Source organism: Eubalaena glacialis, chromosome 18 (assembly GCF_028564815.1).
Source record: "Eubalaena glacialis isolate mEubGla1 chromosome 18, mEubGla1.1.hap2.+ XY, whole genome shotgun sequence".
NCBI classification, from domain to species: Eukaryota; Metazoa; Chordata; class Mammalia; order Artiodactyla; family Balaenidae; genus Eubalaena; species Eubalaena glacialis.
In genome coordinates, this window is record NC_083733.1 from 18,595,221 (window position 1) to 18,609,319 (window position 14,099).

Here is a 14,099-nt window from a genome sequence, read left to right on the forward strand (position 1 = left end):
CTTTCATGGAGAAAGTGTAGATCAGACTAATTAATGTGTTGTTGTTTGTTTACCCTCCTTTCATTTCACTGAGACAAAATAATTAACCACAGAGCTTTAGAAACCAGCTCCATTGGTGGCAATCCCTTTTGTGTCAATTGCATCAGCAGCTTCTGTGCGTGGATGCAGGGACTGCACGTGGCAGCAGGGCAGGTGGGCAGCACCTGAGGCTCCTTATGTCCAGGGCACCGTGGAAGGAGAGGCAGGTGGAGGGGTTCTGGACAGGGGACCTAGGAGAGTCGTGAAGGGCCAGGATGGCAGGCAGGAAGGACCGAGGTGCTCGGATCTACCACATCTTGGAGAACCGCTGTGGTAGCCACTGCTGCCCATCGGCCCTCTGGGCTGCCAGCCCCCTCAAATCCATCGATGCCTGAATGGGGACAAAAAACATTCCTATGACCAGCCCAGGGGAGGCAGAAAAGTCACACCTACCACTGCAGGCAGGGCTGGGGAGGGAACTTGCCGAAAAGGGTTTCTGGGGCCACAGCAGAACTGAGGAGGACCCAGGGGAGCTGAAGAGGGACACTCACCACCACCCAATAGCCCTGTCCCAGCAGATCCCAACCCTGATCAGCCAGTTGGGGATAAGCCACACAGAACCGAAGGTTTAAGAATTTATCTCAGGAAGCCTTTTATGGAGCGAGGCTGCATTTACCTCTGACCCATGACGGAGCTATGGCCACCCCACGGAACACAGGCCAGTTCTGCTTGGAGGGCAGCAAGGCGTGAATAGAACAGACCCTCTCCTCTCCTCCCAAATCCTTCCTCCAGAGCTGTCATCACAGCCAGGGCCCGGCCACGCCTGACTCCTAACACAGTGTGACAGTGCTCCTTGTGGGGCAGACAGCCCCACCCGCTCCACCTTCCCAGCCTCTCAGCCTGGACACAGCAGGGCCCATCCCTTCCTCAGGCACGCCCTGAGCTCAGCCAGACAGTCCTGACGGAGTTCCGTTTGTGGGATCCAGATGTTAAACCACTCCAGTTCCTGCCAGGATGACAGCACAGCGTGGAGAGGGTTTGGGGGTCACAGGCAGCCCTGGGTGGGTCAAAGAAGACCCCTCCTGCCCTCCATCCCACCCCGCAGGAGGCGGCATATCAGCTGGGCCCTGAAGAGTAAGGAGGAGCTGACAAGAGACAAGGCAGGAAAGGAGTGTCAGGCAGAGAGCCCGGCAGGGGCAGGGGCCTGGAGGTTAGACAGCAGTGGGCATCAGAGGTGGTGGAGGAGCCCAGGTGGAGGCTGGGCGGGGAAAGAGGCCAGTGAGGGCAGGAGCACAGAGGACCCTAGACAGAGATTGGGAGACTGGACTTTGTCCCCCGAGACGATGAGACCACCAAAGGGAGAAAGAGTCTAATCAGATTGTTTCGGAAGCTCCTCCAGACCGCGGTGCAGACTGTGGGTCTGGGGCCTGTGGCCTGCGACTGAGCACAGGGGAATGGTGCCGGGTGGGGCAGGTGCTCGGGGGAAGATGGTGTTGGCTGGGCTGGGCTGATGACCTCAGGCTACAGAGAAGAGGAAAGAGGGGAGGGAGATGTGGGAGGGGGTCTGTTCTGTGACACTGGGGCGACATCCAGGGCTCCCCAGGTGTCTGGCCTGGACCCCAACCCCGAGCACCTTGGTACCAAGCACGGATGCTCCTGGCAGCTGGGGAAGCTCCAGACACCCCACCCTGCAGGGACAGGACTGCAGGCTCTTCCTGGGGGCCCAGATGGTTCAGGCGGCTGTGTGCTCTCTTGCAGCTCTTGCTGCAGCCAGCCTGAAGCCAGCGGGCTCCTGTAGGTGTACGCTCGGTGTGCCGTGGGAGGGGGAAGGCAAACCCATCAGGCTACGTGGGAGTGCGAGGGGGCTGTCACCCCAACTCCAGGTTAAACTCAAATGAAACTGCTGGGATTTAAAGAAAGAACAACTGAGTATGTCAGACGGCAGGTGTGGCCTCCTTGGGTAGCCACCAGCCCCTCCAAGCCTGAGCTGCGAGCCCTGAGCCACAGAGGTGACACAGCTCTGCTGTGGGGTTAGAGGAGATCATGGCACAGAGGGTCAGCACACTTGCAGCAAGTCCTCCAATTTCAGCCACTGTCAGTATGAAATTGGTCTTGGGGCCCCAGCCCACCAGCCCGGCCTGAGTTCACAGGGCCCTTGAAAAAGCCAATCACAGGACCAAGGCCATCAGGGTTAGGACATACCCGACCCGGGGTCTGGCCCTCAGAGGCCAGGATTCGGGCTGGGTGTGGGGGAGGTGGTGAAGGCCACTGGCTGAGTCTGAGGCTCCAGGACAGCATGTGGCGGGGAGGATACTGGGGCTGGCTCTCCGGCCTCACCACCAGTGAGCCTCGTTGCTCACACCTGAGTGAGGGGCTCCTGGTCAGATGGCTGTGGTCTGAGTAGACACACCTGCTTCGAAACGTAACCTTCCAGTGTTTGCTTCAAAGTGATTTCCTCTGAAGAAAGTAAAATCTTTGTGAAACACATTCTCCAGAACCAGACACAGCCACCGGCTTAAGTTCATCTTCCGACATTAAGCTCTGTTCCAGGTTGAGCACCACACCCCGACATCAGATGGTGGCCGCAGGAGTGCGACTGGGTGACTGAAACTCCCCCTCCTTACACCGTGAGGCAGATCGACCAACGTTTACTCACCCATTTCCTGAGATTCCGCTGCTAGTGCAGCCCGGGGAACCCCGGCGCCCTCAGTGCAGCTCCTCCTTCCAAGAAGCCCCCAGTTCTGCAGGGAGGTAGCCTCACCCCATGAGCGTTTATGATCTAGAATTGCAGAGATCAGGCCATGCCCAAGGGGGACGGGAGCCCCCAGAGAAGGTACCTAAGCCACCTGGCAAGGGGGACAAAAGGGCCTGTCTGAGGAGGTGATTTCTAAGCTGAGTCTTAGAAGAAGAAGGGTGAGCTGGACGAGGGGCAGAGAAAATAGCAAGGCGTGGACAGGAAACCACATCCAGAGACTGGGAGGTGAACACAAAGCGGGCTGGGGCTGCAGACATGGGTGGGCCTGGCTGGGGAGATGCAACGCCCAATAAGTGCTGAGCAAGGCCTCAGTGGGGCTGAGGCATCTGTGATGTGATCAGATTAGACAGAGTCTCTCCAGCCATCGTGTGGAGGACGGCCTGATGGGGAAGAGGCCGGGAAAGTGGGTGACATGTGATGCAGTCCTGGACCAGCATAGGGGCTCCACGGGGGCTTGGGTGGGCAGGAGGGACTGATGGGATGTGGGGACTGAGGGAAGGCAGAGTCCAGATGACACCCAGGTCCCGGCTGAGGTGACCAGGAAGGCAGGAGGAAGAGAGGTTGTGGGGCCGGGACAGATGGCCCTGTGGATGCAGACCCCCAAGGGGCCATGGCAGAAGCAGGGCTGGGCCCGTGACACATCAACTCGTAAAAACTCTGCGTTATGTTTATACCAGCTGCACCACAGAATGATCGCCCTTGGTCCCTGGAGGCTGGGTAAATAGTCCAGACCCTTGTCTTTATTGATTCTACGTTCAGTACAATGAATGCACCTGCGACCTCTCCTGGGCGGGGCCCTGGGCCTGCTCTGAGACCCACGGCAGCTCCTGCACGGGCTGGGGTGGGGACCCGGGGTGGACTCATTCTGGCAGCTGTGAGCCTCAGCTGGGCCCTGGGGCTGTGTGGCGGGGGGCTTAGGGGAGAAGCTTGGGCCAGACCCTCAAAGCTCCAGGGAGCTTCTTCAAAGGTCACAGGGACCATCAGGGTCCCCTGTAACTGGGTAACTCTGATCATTCTAGAACTTGGGAAGGCCCACACAGTGCCTGGGTCCTCGTCAGGCGGATATTTCTGCTGGGGCTCAGCAGGAGCGGGACGGCAGAGATGGTCTGATGCTGCAGGCTGGGGCACAGTAAGAGCCTGGTTGTGGAGGGACTCTCCCCTCCGGGGCCCCGCCAGCCACACCGCCCTCTGCCCCAGGACCCTCTGGCCCCTTTTCGGCACTCAGTGACAGGCGGCTGTGTCTGCGGCTCCTCTGACTCAGGCTCACCCCTCGCCTGTTCTGAACACACCGCTGGCTCCTGACGGGCTTCAGGCTGCTCCAGGCCAGTGTCAGGCCCAGGCATCCTCTAGGACACCCCATGTCCTGCATGCCCACCAACTGTGCTCCTCAAATCCTGGGCCAGTTTCCAAGCAATTAGCTTACGAGGTCAAAATGGTCAGCTAGGGAATTCTCTGGTGGTCCAGTGGTTAGGACACTGAGCTTCCAATGCCAGGGGCCCAGGCTCGATCCCCGGTCGGGGAACTAAGATCCCGCAAGCCACACAGTGCAGCCAAAAAAAAAAAAGTCAGCTAGAGGCAGTCAGGTCACCAGGCAGTTTCCTCGAAGAGAGCCTAACACACGGTCAAATGCAGCGTGCCAGGCCCGCTCCTGGTCCCAAACGCCCCACGTGAGCCTGCCGGCTCCGGCCTGGTCCTCAGAACAGTCCTGCTCATGTCAGAGGAGGCAGGAACGGGGTGAGCAGGGCAATGGCCCCAGCATCCGACCTGCCCCCCTAAAGATGAATAAAAGCCCCCTCACCTTCTGTCTTGCAGGTTCTCCAGCAGCCTTTGGTGGCCCAGCATGGTCCACTGAGGGGAACCATGACTGATTGGCCGACATGCGCCGCTGACCACCCACAGTCGTGTCTCACCAGCAGGTGACCCTCCTCTAGCCGACCCCCACTCGCCCGCCCCGCCCAGGAAAGTGCCTGCACCGCCAGGGACATCATGTAGTAGGGCCGGCCGCGGCGCCCAGTGAGCTGCAATGGTTTTGTACACGACCCCCTTTCCCAACAGCTGTCTGTCTGCCCTGCACGCCGTGTCCTGGGCCCTCATCTTCCCATGCTACTGGCTGGTGGACCGGCTCCTGGCCTCCTTCATACCCACCACCTACGAGAAGCGCCAGCGGGCGGATGACCCGTGCTACCTCCAGCTGCTCTGCACAGTGCTCTTCACGCCCGTCTACCTGGCCCTCCTGGTCGCCTCGCTGCCCTTTGCGCTCCTTGGGTTCCTCCTCTGGTCCACCCTGCAGTCGGCCCGCCGGCCCTACGTCTACTCCCGGCTGGAGGACAAGGGCCCAGCCGGCGGGGCGGCCCTGCTCAGTGAATGGAAGGGTACGGGTCCTGGCAAAAGCTTCTGCTTCGCCACTGCCAACCTCTGCCTCCTCCCGGACTCGCTGGCCAGGCTCAACAACGTTTTCAACACCCAAGCCCGGGCCAAAGAAATCGGCCAGAGAATCCGCAACGGGGCCAGTAGGCCCCAGATCAAAATCTACATCGACTCACCCACCAACACCTCCATCAGCGCGGCCAGCTTCAGCAGCCTGGTGTCACCGCAGGGCAGTGATGGCGTGGCCCGGGCCGTCCCTGGGAGCATTAAGAGGACGGCCTCTGTGGAGTACAAGGGTGATGGTGGGCGTCACCCTAGCGATGAGGCTGCCAACGGCCTGGCCTCCGGGGACCCAGCTGACGGCGGCAGCCTTGAGGACGCCTGCATCGTGCGCATCGGTGGCGACGAGGGGGGCCGGCCCCCCGAAGCCGTCGACCCCCCCGCTGGGGGCCAGGCCAGGAACGGGGCTGGTGGGGGCCCACGGGGCCAGACGCCTAACCAGAGTCAGCGGGATGGGGACTCGGGGAGCCTGGGCAGCCCCTCGGCCTCCAGGGAGTCCCTGGTGAAGGCGCGGGCCGGGGCCGACGGCGGCGGTGGGGAGCCAGGCGCCAACAGCAAGCTCCCGTACAAGGCCTCGGTGGCAAAGAAGGCAGCCGTGCGCAGGAGGCGCCACCCGGACGAGGCTTTTGACCACGAGGTCTCAGCCTTCTTTCCCGCCAACCTGGACTTCCTGTGCCTGCAGGAGGTGTTTGACAAGCGGGCGGCCGCCAAGTTGAAAGACCAGCTGCACGGCTACTTTGAGTACATCCTCTATGACGTCGGGGTCTATGGCTGCCACGGCTGCTGCAGCTTCAAGTGTCTCAACAGCGGCCTCTTCTTTGCCAGCCGCTACCCCATCATGGACGTGGCCTATCACTGTTACCCCAACGGGCGGTCCTCCGACAGCCTGGCCTCGAAGGGAGCTCTGTATCTCAAGGTAGGAGGCCTCAACCAGCAGGTCCCAGAGCCACGGCGGGAGGCAGGCTGTAGCCGGGATCCTCGCTCTCTTGGAGGGCAGGGGGCAGACAAGGCCTTTCATGGAGCGGAACCGGGGGGCCCCCAGCTCAGGGACAAGGGAAATAAGAATGCAGGGACAGGAGCCGAGGCTCCAGGCTGGGTGATCTCAGGCAAGTTCCTCAGATCTCTGAGCCACCATTTCCCCATCTGTAAAGCGGGGGCAACGTAGAGCCTACTCACAAGGTGGGGAGCGGCACAGGAGCAGCGAGGCCTGGGAGGTTCTCATGGTGCCGGTGGTGAAGGTGGTAGGCGGTGGAGGCAGGGAGCCCCTTCTCTGAATCATTGCAGACAAATGGCTGTAGGCTTGCAGGCAGGCCTCTCAGGCCCTGCCGTTACCACACCTGCTCCCTCAGGCCACCAGCCTCACTGGCCAGGACGCCCTCTCCCTCCTGGCTGTCACGCAGCTGCCACACCAGGCTCTCTGCCCACCAGCCCGAGGCTTCACTTCCACAGTCACTAATTAAAGTGAATCATAATTATTTCTGCTAATTTGGGTGCAATTGGGGGAGTTTTTAGACCACGGTAATTTGGTCATTACGCATTTATCTTCTTCTGAGCCTGACACGCTCAGCATGTTGACTTCCTGCTCCCCATCCAAAAGCTGCTCTTGGTGCTTCCAGAGTTTTCCGAAGCACCGTTTGGCCAGCTGCTACAGAACAGGGCTTTCTGCCCCCAGAGGCAGCAGCTGCTTCGGGTGCGGATCTTCTCTGTATTCCCCTCAAGACTTCTCAGTTCTCCTAGAAGGAGTTCCGTGAACGGAGGGGGCTGGTGCAGCTACTGTGGAGGCCCAGTGTGGTGAGGCGCTCATGCCCAGGCCTCAGCTCTGACCGTGCTCGGCCTGTCCAGGGAAGTGCCACCTGTCAGTCAAGCTCCTGCCAGGAGCGAGGGCCCAGGTGGATGGTCCACACGGAGCCTGCGGGAGCCAGGGCCACACCCCAACGCCCACAACTCCCCTCCCATCGCTCAGGCCTCTTGTGTGGCTCAGCCGGCGCATATCTGTGGTCCCTGGCTCTCCTGAGACGCTGAAATTGAAGGCACTCCTCTTACAGGAGACCAACCTCCCCATTTTGGCATATGGTTTGTCAGTGTTCTGTCTCAGCAGCCAGAGTGACCTTCTGGGGAAGGAGGGGACATGTCAGTTTGTGGGTGGGAGGGAACACACCCTCTCCCTCCCGCCTGCCCTACTACAGACGGCTCAAAGGCCAGGGCCCCTTCAAGCCTTCCCCCAGCCCACACGCCCCCTCCTCCTCTCTTTCCTCAGCCTGGCACCCCAACTATCATGCCCACCAGGGTCACAAGTCTCCTTGGGACAGCCCCTCCGACGTGGGCTTCCCTCCCACCCCCTACCTCTCTGGCCGTTCCTTCCAGGATCCTTGTCGCCTGCCCATCCTCTAAATGCTGAAGAGCCCTCTACCTCCTGGATCTAAAACTAGTCTTCAGATATGTTTAATTTGGTCCACACCATTAAAAAATTTCTTGTGTTGGCCAACATTTAAGAATCAAGCAATTTCACATGAAACTCAGTTTGCAACTTCTCTCCCCACCTTGGCAGATCTGGCAGCACCAGGCCTGCTGCATTCTGTCCAGCTCTCAGCCTGAGCTGGGGGTTGGCAGCCCCCAAAGCAGGTGACCCCACTTGGCCAGCCCTCTTCATTTCCAAGCTGTTACCATGGCCAGCCGGCCCCAGGCACCTGCCCGGGGAAGTGGCTCCACAGCCTCCATTTCCGCACTTGCTGAGTACTCTCTTGCCCTGAGCCCAGTCAATCCACCCCGGCTCCCACTTTCACTTTCCAGATACCTCTGGGTCCACCCCGTATCTCCAGCTGCAAGATCACTGCCCAGGCCACCATTCCTCTGCATCCACCCAGATGTTTTGGGCTGTCCTCCCACTTCTAACCCGTCCTCCTCATGTCCCAAGTCTGACTCCTTTTACCAGCTTCCTGCTGCCTCAGGGAGAAGTCAGCCTTCATCTGGGCCCCTTCAACCTCCCTGGGCTCTGCTCCAGCCGCACCCTGAGGGGCCTCCATGTGCCGATCCCCCTTGTCTTGGCTGCCCCACCTCAGTGGAGCTCTCCTCAGCGGCGTCCAGCACAAGCCAGCTTTCCCTCGGGGGTTCCTCAGCCCTGGCCCCAGGTGTCTTGCTGCCCGCCTCTCCCGTCAGACAGAACTCGAGAGCAGAGCCGTTGTGCCCGGCACAGCAGACCCAGCTCGTCTCTGTTGGCGAGTGTGCCTCTTTCTCTACGTGGAAGAGTGAAATAAGCGAGGTTTCAGGAGCCAGGCCAGCCCCGGAAGGGCCCAGGGGCTGGAAATGTGCTAGCCTGGCTGCTCCCTTCACCCGGGGCTCCCCGTCCAGCCCTGCCTACCCATTTACTCTGCAGAGCTTCTCATCCTCGAGGAAAGTGTGCTTTCCTGCTACCGAGACGCCCGGAGAAAGGAGGGAGGGACTGGACTGGCTTCTGCCTCGGGAGGGAGAGAGCCTGATTCTGGGCCCTGCTCTATTGACAGTCTGTCCACCAGGACTAAAGGCACAACCTCTCAGAGTGACTGTTTGTTTTTTGCAAGAGAAACTCGAGCCTCTGAGGCTCCCGAGGACTCAAGCCGGGAATCAGTAAGTCCCAGCACATAATAAAGTGGATCTTGGTGAGCTCACAGGACTGATGGAAGGAAGCGGGCGGGGGGCTGACATACCTCGTGCTGCGTGTCTTCCCTCCGGGCGGGTTCTCCTCAGCAGCAGCGCCGAGGGGTGCCTCCCTGCACTTGTCTCCGTCCCCACCCAGGATTCAGCACAGGCAGGTGACATGAAGTGCTGAGCGAGTGAGGGGCTTATGCACTAAAAGCCTCAAATGGGCAGCTGCTGAAAAGCGTGGCTCAGTCACCAGGAGCTCAGAAAGCAGCGTAGAGCAGGGGGAGGAACTGGGCATGAGCCAAGAACGTCAGATTTGAGCATCAGATTTGAACCGGCCTCCGCCACCAGAGCCTCATGACCCCGGCCACTGATGGCGTAATTTTAGTATAATCCTCATAGTTGTTGTGAGGCTCTAGTAAGGCTGCATCTGTGAAGCGCTAGGCATGGTGCTCACAGCGTGAATATTATAGAGGAGGGAACAGACTCCCGGCCTGAGGATGCAGACAGCACCATCGTGTGGCCTCTGGGGGCACTGTGGTTTTAAAGCTGTGTTGTGTTTTTGCAACAGGGGGAACCAATGGTGTGTAATTTCCAAGGGATTCCAGGGTTGGGGGTACCATTGGGCCAAGGTCTGGGCCTGGAATATGGGCAAGAAGTGAATGGTGAACATATGAGCTTATAAACAGCCCCAAATCCAGGCCCATTATCAAGTAACCAGACATTCATCTGCCTGGGCACTGGAAAAGGAAAGATGTGCATCTATCCAGGCTGGGAAAGGGGATGAAGAGCTGTAGAAAGCAAAGGGTGTTTGATGACGAGAAAGACCTCATGGAGGAGAATAATACCAACCTGACTTCAGCAGCAGAAAGAAGGATGGAAGCCACCCGAGGCTCTCAGAGCGGAGGGCCCGTGATGAGTCCAGGCCACTGTTAGCTGGAGGATGGGCAGAGCTATGCTCAGCAGAGGCCAGGGGCACCTGCGCTGCTGCTGCATGCACCTCAGCCAAGAACTGGCCTCTACAGTCACCCTCCCTGGAGACTTCCCGAGGTCCAGGGTCTCATCATCATACGAAACCCAGTCTGAAAGAGATTAGTGAAATATGGGGAAGACAGCTGAGGCTCAGATGGGAGAAAGCCCAGAGAGGAAGAGGATGTGGATCCAACCAGAGGCCTCTGGGAAGGGCACCCGAGGACGGTCTGGGGAGCATGCCAGGAGGGACTCTCCTGTCACAGCCTCCAGCAGAGGGCCTGAGAACCCGCAGGCTGGGTGGCCAACCCTCCCCTCCCCGACCACAGCCCAACAAGGGCTCAGGCTTGCACCAGGCTCACCACTGGGGGCCGAGTTGTCTGTGCTGTACAACTGAGATGCTCGTTTTCATTACGCCAACCCATGGAAACAGTCTGCCAGGGTCACCTGCAATTGGGCAGGGAGTCAGGGAGGAGCCCTCGGCCCCACTCCACCTGCCAGGGACGCTGTCTCCAGTGAAGGAGGTGAGCAGGAGGCAAGGACCGAGGTTGGGGAGGGTACAGCGTGAAGAAGCCCCTGTGGAGGAAGGAGGACTGGGCTCAGGATGGAGGCCATGGGGTGCCTGGGGTCAGCTATGACATAGGTGCCATGGTGACACCGGCCACAGCTGTCATCCCAGATCTGGGGACTAACAGGGAACCACAATCAAAAAGCAGCTAAAATGACTGCTCATGAAGCCAGAGAGGCAGAGACTGGGAAGACAGAGCCGAAGGCAAGGTCCAAGGCCTCTCACAGTGGAGGAGGGTGGTGGGCTTTGTGGCTGCACCACATCCCAGAAGGGATCCTGTTTCAGACTTCACAGGGATGGGCTCCAAGCCATGATCAGGTCCAGGGTGTGACCAAGGGGAGGAGGAAAGAGCCACCACGCAGGAGTGGACAAAGAACCAAGGGGCTGGCACTTGAGGGTCATCCATGTGGACCTTCTGGTCACCAGGAGACAGCAGGGGTGTGGGGAGCAATTTCTGCATCTCCTCCTGTAAAACCGTGCCTGAATTGTCGGTGGCACTCACCATGCCACAGGCTGGTACTTCTTCATGCATCTGCCTCCCACACTGGAGCAGAAGCTCCTAGAAGCAGGACATGTGCTGTTCTTCCCGGGGCCCCAGTCTAGCCAGGAGTCGACAGAGCTGGGCTTCTGAGGGTTTGACCTGGCTGGGGACAGGAGTCGCCAGTGTCCCCTTGTGCTCAGAGCAGTAACTCATAACTCATAGGCCTCATCACCAACACCTCGCTTCCTCCCCTACAGGTGCAGGTAGGAAATACACCTCACGACCAAAGAATTGTCGGGTACATCTCCTGCACACACCTGCACGCCCTGCCAGGTAGGGTCCAGGCGCCCGAGCTTCAGCGGGTGGGGAATGTCCCCTCAGAGGGTTGGGACTGGTCCGGCTGGGGCCTGGCAGCAGCTTCATCATCTCTCTGTGGTTCTGCTGCACAGAGGACAGTGACATCCGGTGTGAGCAGCTGAACATGCTTCAGGACTGGCTGGCTGATTTCCGAAAATCTACCTCCTCGTCCAGCGCAGCCAACCCCGAGGAGCTGGTGGCGTTTGACGTCGTCTGCGGAGATTTTAACTTTGACAACTGCTCCTCTGGTGAGGCGTGCTCCTCACCATTAGGGTCAGCCACTCGGGGAGGCGTGGGCTCCAGTCACAGCTGGAAAGACCGGGGTTAGGCAGCTAAAATAACTTCCTGCTCCTCCAGAGCATGGGGGTGGGACATTTAGCAAGACTATGATTTCTCTGCCCCCGAGAAATCCTAGAATAAGAGCCCTTGCTCTCCCTAAATAGCTCAGAGGCCACCTTGCTGGAGACAAAGAGATGCCCCACAGATGAACCTCTGGCAGGGAAGGCTGGGAGCCTCTGAAACCCAGACTAATGGGGTTAGCTAATGATACTCACCAAGTCTGTATTCAGCTCTTACTTTGCACCAGGCACAATTTTTTTTTTTTTTTAAACATTTATTTATTTGGCTGTGCCGGGTCTTAGTTGCGGCACGTGGGATCTTTGTTGCCACGTGCAGGATTTTTTTTTTAGTTGTGGCATGCAGGCGCTTTTAGTTGTGGCATGCAGGATCTAGTTCCCTGATCCGGGATTGAACCCAGGCCCCCTGCATTGGGAGCGTGGAGTCTTAACCACTGGACCACCAGGTAAGTCCCACCAGGCACAATTCTGACGGGTGTTAGAGGGGGCATTTTCAAGGACACAGAAACCCAGTGACAGATGAACCACAGATCCATCTGTCTGGGGACACAGACCCCACCCAGAGGCAGTTACCTGAGGGACAGGGACCTGGTGACTCTGGTCAGACCGGAACCAGGGGCAGGTGGCCCTCCAGGACAGGCCAGACGCCCGGAGCCCCTCAGCACTCCCTCCCTCCCTGCACAGACGACAAGCTGGAGCAGCAGCACCCCCTGTTTACACGTTACAAGGACCCCTGCCGCCTGGGGCCTGGGGAGGAGAAGCCGTGGGCAATCGGTGAGCCGGGGCTGGGCACGGACTCTGGGGCGGGAGGGGAGGGGGGACTGGGGCAGGGGAGGGGCACTGCCGAGGCCTGATACCCCACGGGCTTCCCGGAGAGACCTGCCCCCAAGACCCCACTGCTGGGGGGAGGGGGGGCACTCAGCTGCCCAGCCCACAGAAGCCCTGGCCTACCCCTCCTGCCCCAGGGAGGCAGCCCTCCTTGAGGCTGGCTGGGCCCTTCCCGCAGTGACCACTCTCACCCCCTTGTCCCCAGGTACCCTATTGGACAAGGACGGTCTCTACGACGAGGAAGTGTGCACCCCTGACAATCTGCAAAAGTAAGCACCCAGCACCCATGCTGCCGCGGTCAGGCAGGGTAGGCAGATCCAGGCAGCTTCCAGGTCTGGGATGAGCACCAACCCAGAAACAGGTGTGGAGAGATGGGCTCTGCGGGCAGACAAGAGCGCACAGCCCCGTGGGATGACGCCTGTGAGAGCCTCAGGGATGCAAGCTGGGGGTGGGCGGACGCTGTGGTGGGCCTCACGCCCCAGGGGTATCCTTACCAAGAAGAAGCCTCCGAGTAGGCCTGGGGCCTCAAGGTGGTGTTTCCTACACCAGCACCCAGAGTCCGGGTCCACTCTACCAGAGCTTGGCCTGCCCTGAGCCCCAGCCTGCCTTGGGCACGGGAAAAAGGACCAGAATCTCCCAGGGCAAGGCCGAGCGCTGCACAGACCCCTGCCGAAGAGCCTTGGGGCTGGTGTCTGCTACAGGAGCCCGGCAGCTGGTAGCCACCCATTAGGCAAATAAAAACACGAACAGAGATAAGACAAGCCAGTCCTTTTCAAAGTAGAGACAGTTCCATCCCAGCCAAACTGCATTCTTGAACCCGAGACTTCCAAAATGGACACAGTTGAGAGGCCAGCAGCAGAGCCAATTTATAATTCACAGCCCGAGACTGCACAGAGCCACAGTAATGGCTCCTTGCAGCTAATTTGAGCCAATTAATTAGATTATAGACTAAATTTGAAACATCATCCTATGCCTAGAAAATTATCTTTTTATGAGATGATGATTTAAAAATGACTATCAGTAACTCTTACATCATTGATGCTGGAATTAATTATCAAAGGCAAAAGACAGTAATGGATTACATTTCTGAGATATGATGATGTTCTGCATGTCATTAGTGTTATTTATCTCAAGGCTGATAAAGACCCTGCAGAAATCCATGTTCGCTGGCTGTGCCTGTCCAGGTGCCCTGTCCATTTGTCCAGGCGTTAGCCGGGCAGGCAGGCCTGTGTAGTGTCTCTCGGTGGCTGCACCTCTCACTCCCAACATTGGCCTGCATCTGCCCTCTGAGATGGGGTGTTCCTTGAAGGCTCCTTCCCACTGATATTCAGGCTCTGGAGGAAACCTGGCAGGAAGCAGATGGCAGTCAAGGAGTCAGAAGACCCGGACTCAGGGCGTAACATTCCACCTGAACGCCCTGCCCTCCCTGTAGATCCTTGACCAACACATACGCATTCCTATCAGTTTCCTTCCACTGAGAAATGGGGCGACAGCCGCATCCTACCTTGTTCCTTTCTTGACACACCTGGTCCCCAGTGTTCTGGGGCCACAGTCATCATTCTTGTGTTAGAGGGGACAATGGAGGCTCAGAGGTTTGATGGCACAGCCACTCAGGGACAGACCGACACAGCAGTCCAGTCCTGGGATGGGGTCTGGTTGCTCTCCTGGCTCCCCTGGCCCCCTGCTGACCTGAAACAAGAGTCATGGGAGGCCTGGGGACTT

The 14,099-nt window shown here is 58.9% G+C and overlaps 1 protein-coding gene across 1 annotated transcript in view; it reads left to right on the forward strand.

Moving 5' to 3' along the window:
• SMPD3 (sphingomyelin phosphodiesterase 3) overlaps window positions 1-14,099 on the forward strand; it is a 28,607-nt gene that overhangs the window by 10,938 nt on the left and 3,570 nt on the right. The window contains exons 3-7 of the mRNA XM_061172854.1: window positions 4,586-6,116; window positions 11,094-11,169; window positions 11,286-11,441; window positions 12,234-12,323; window positions 12,583-12,646. Coding sequence (XP_061028837.1) covers window positions 4,797-6,116; window positions 11,094-11,169; window positions 11,286-11,441; window positions 12,234-12,323; window positions 12,583-12,646 — 1,706 coding nt within the window. The 5' untranslated portion in view covers window positions 4,586-4,796. The remainder of the gene's footprint in view (window positions 1-4,585; window positions 6,117-11,093; window positions 11,170-11,285; window positions 11,442-12,233; window positions 12,324-12,582; window positions 12,647-14,099) is intronic.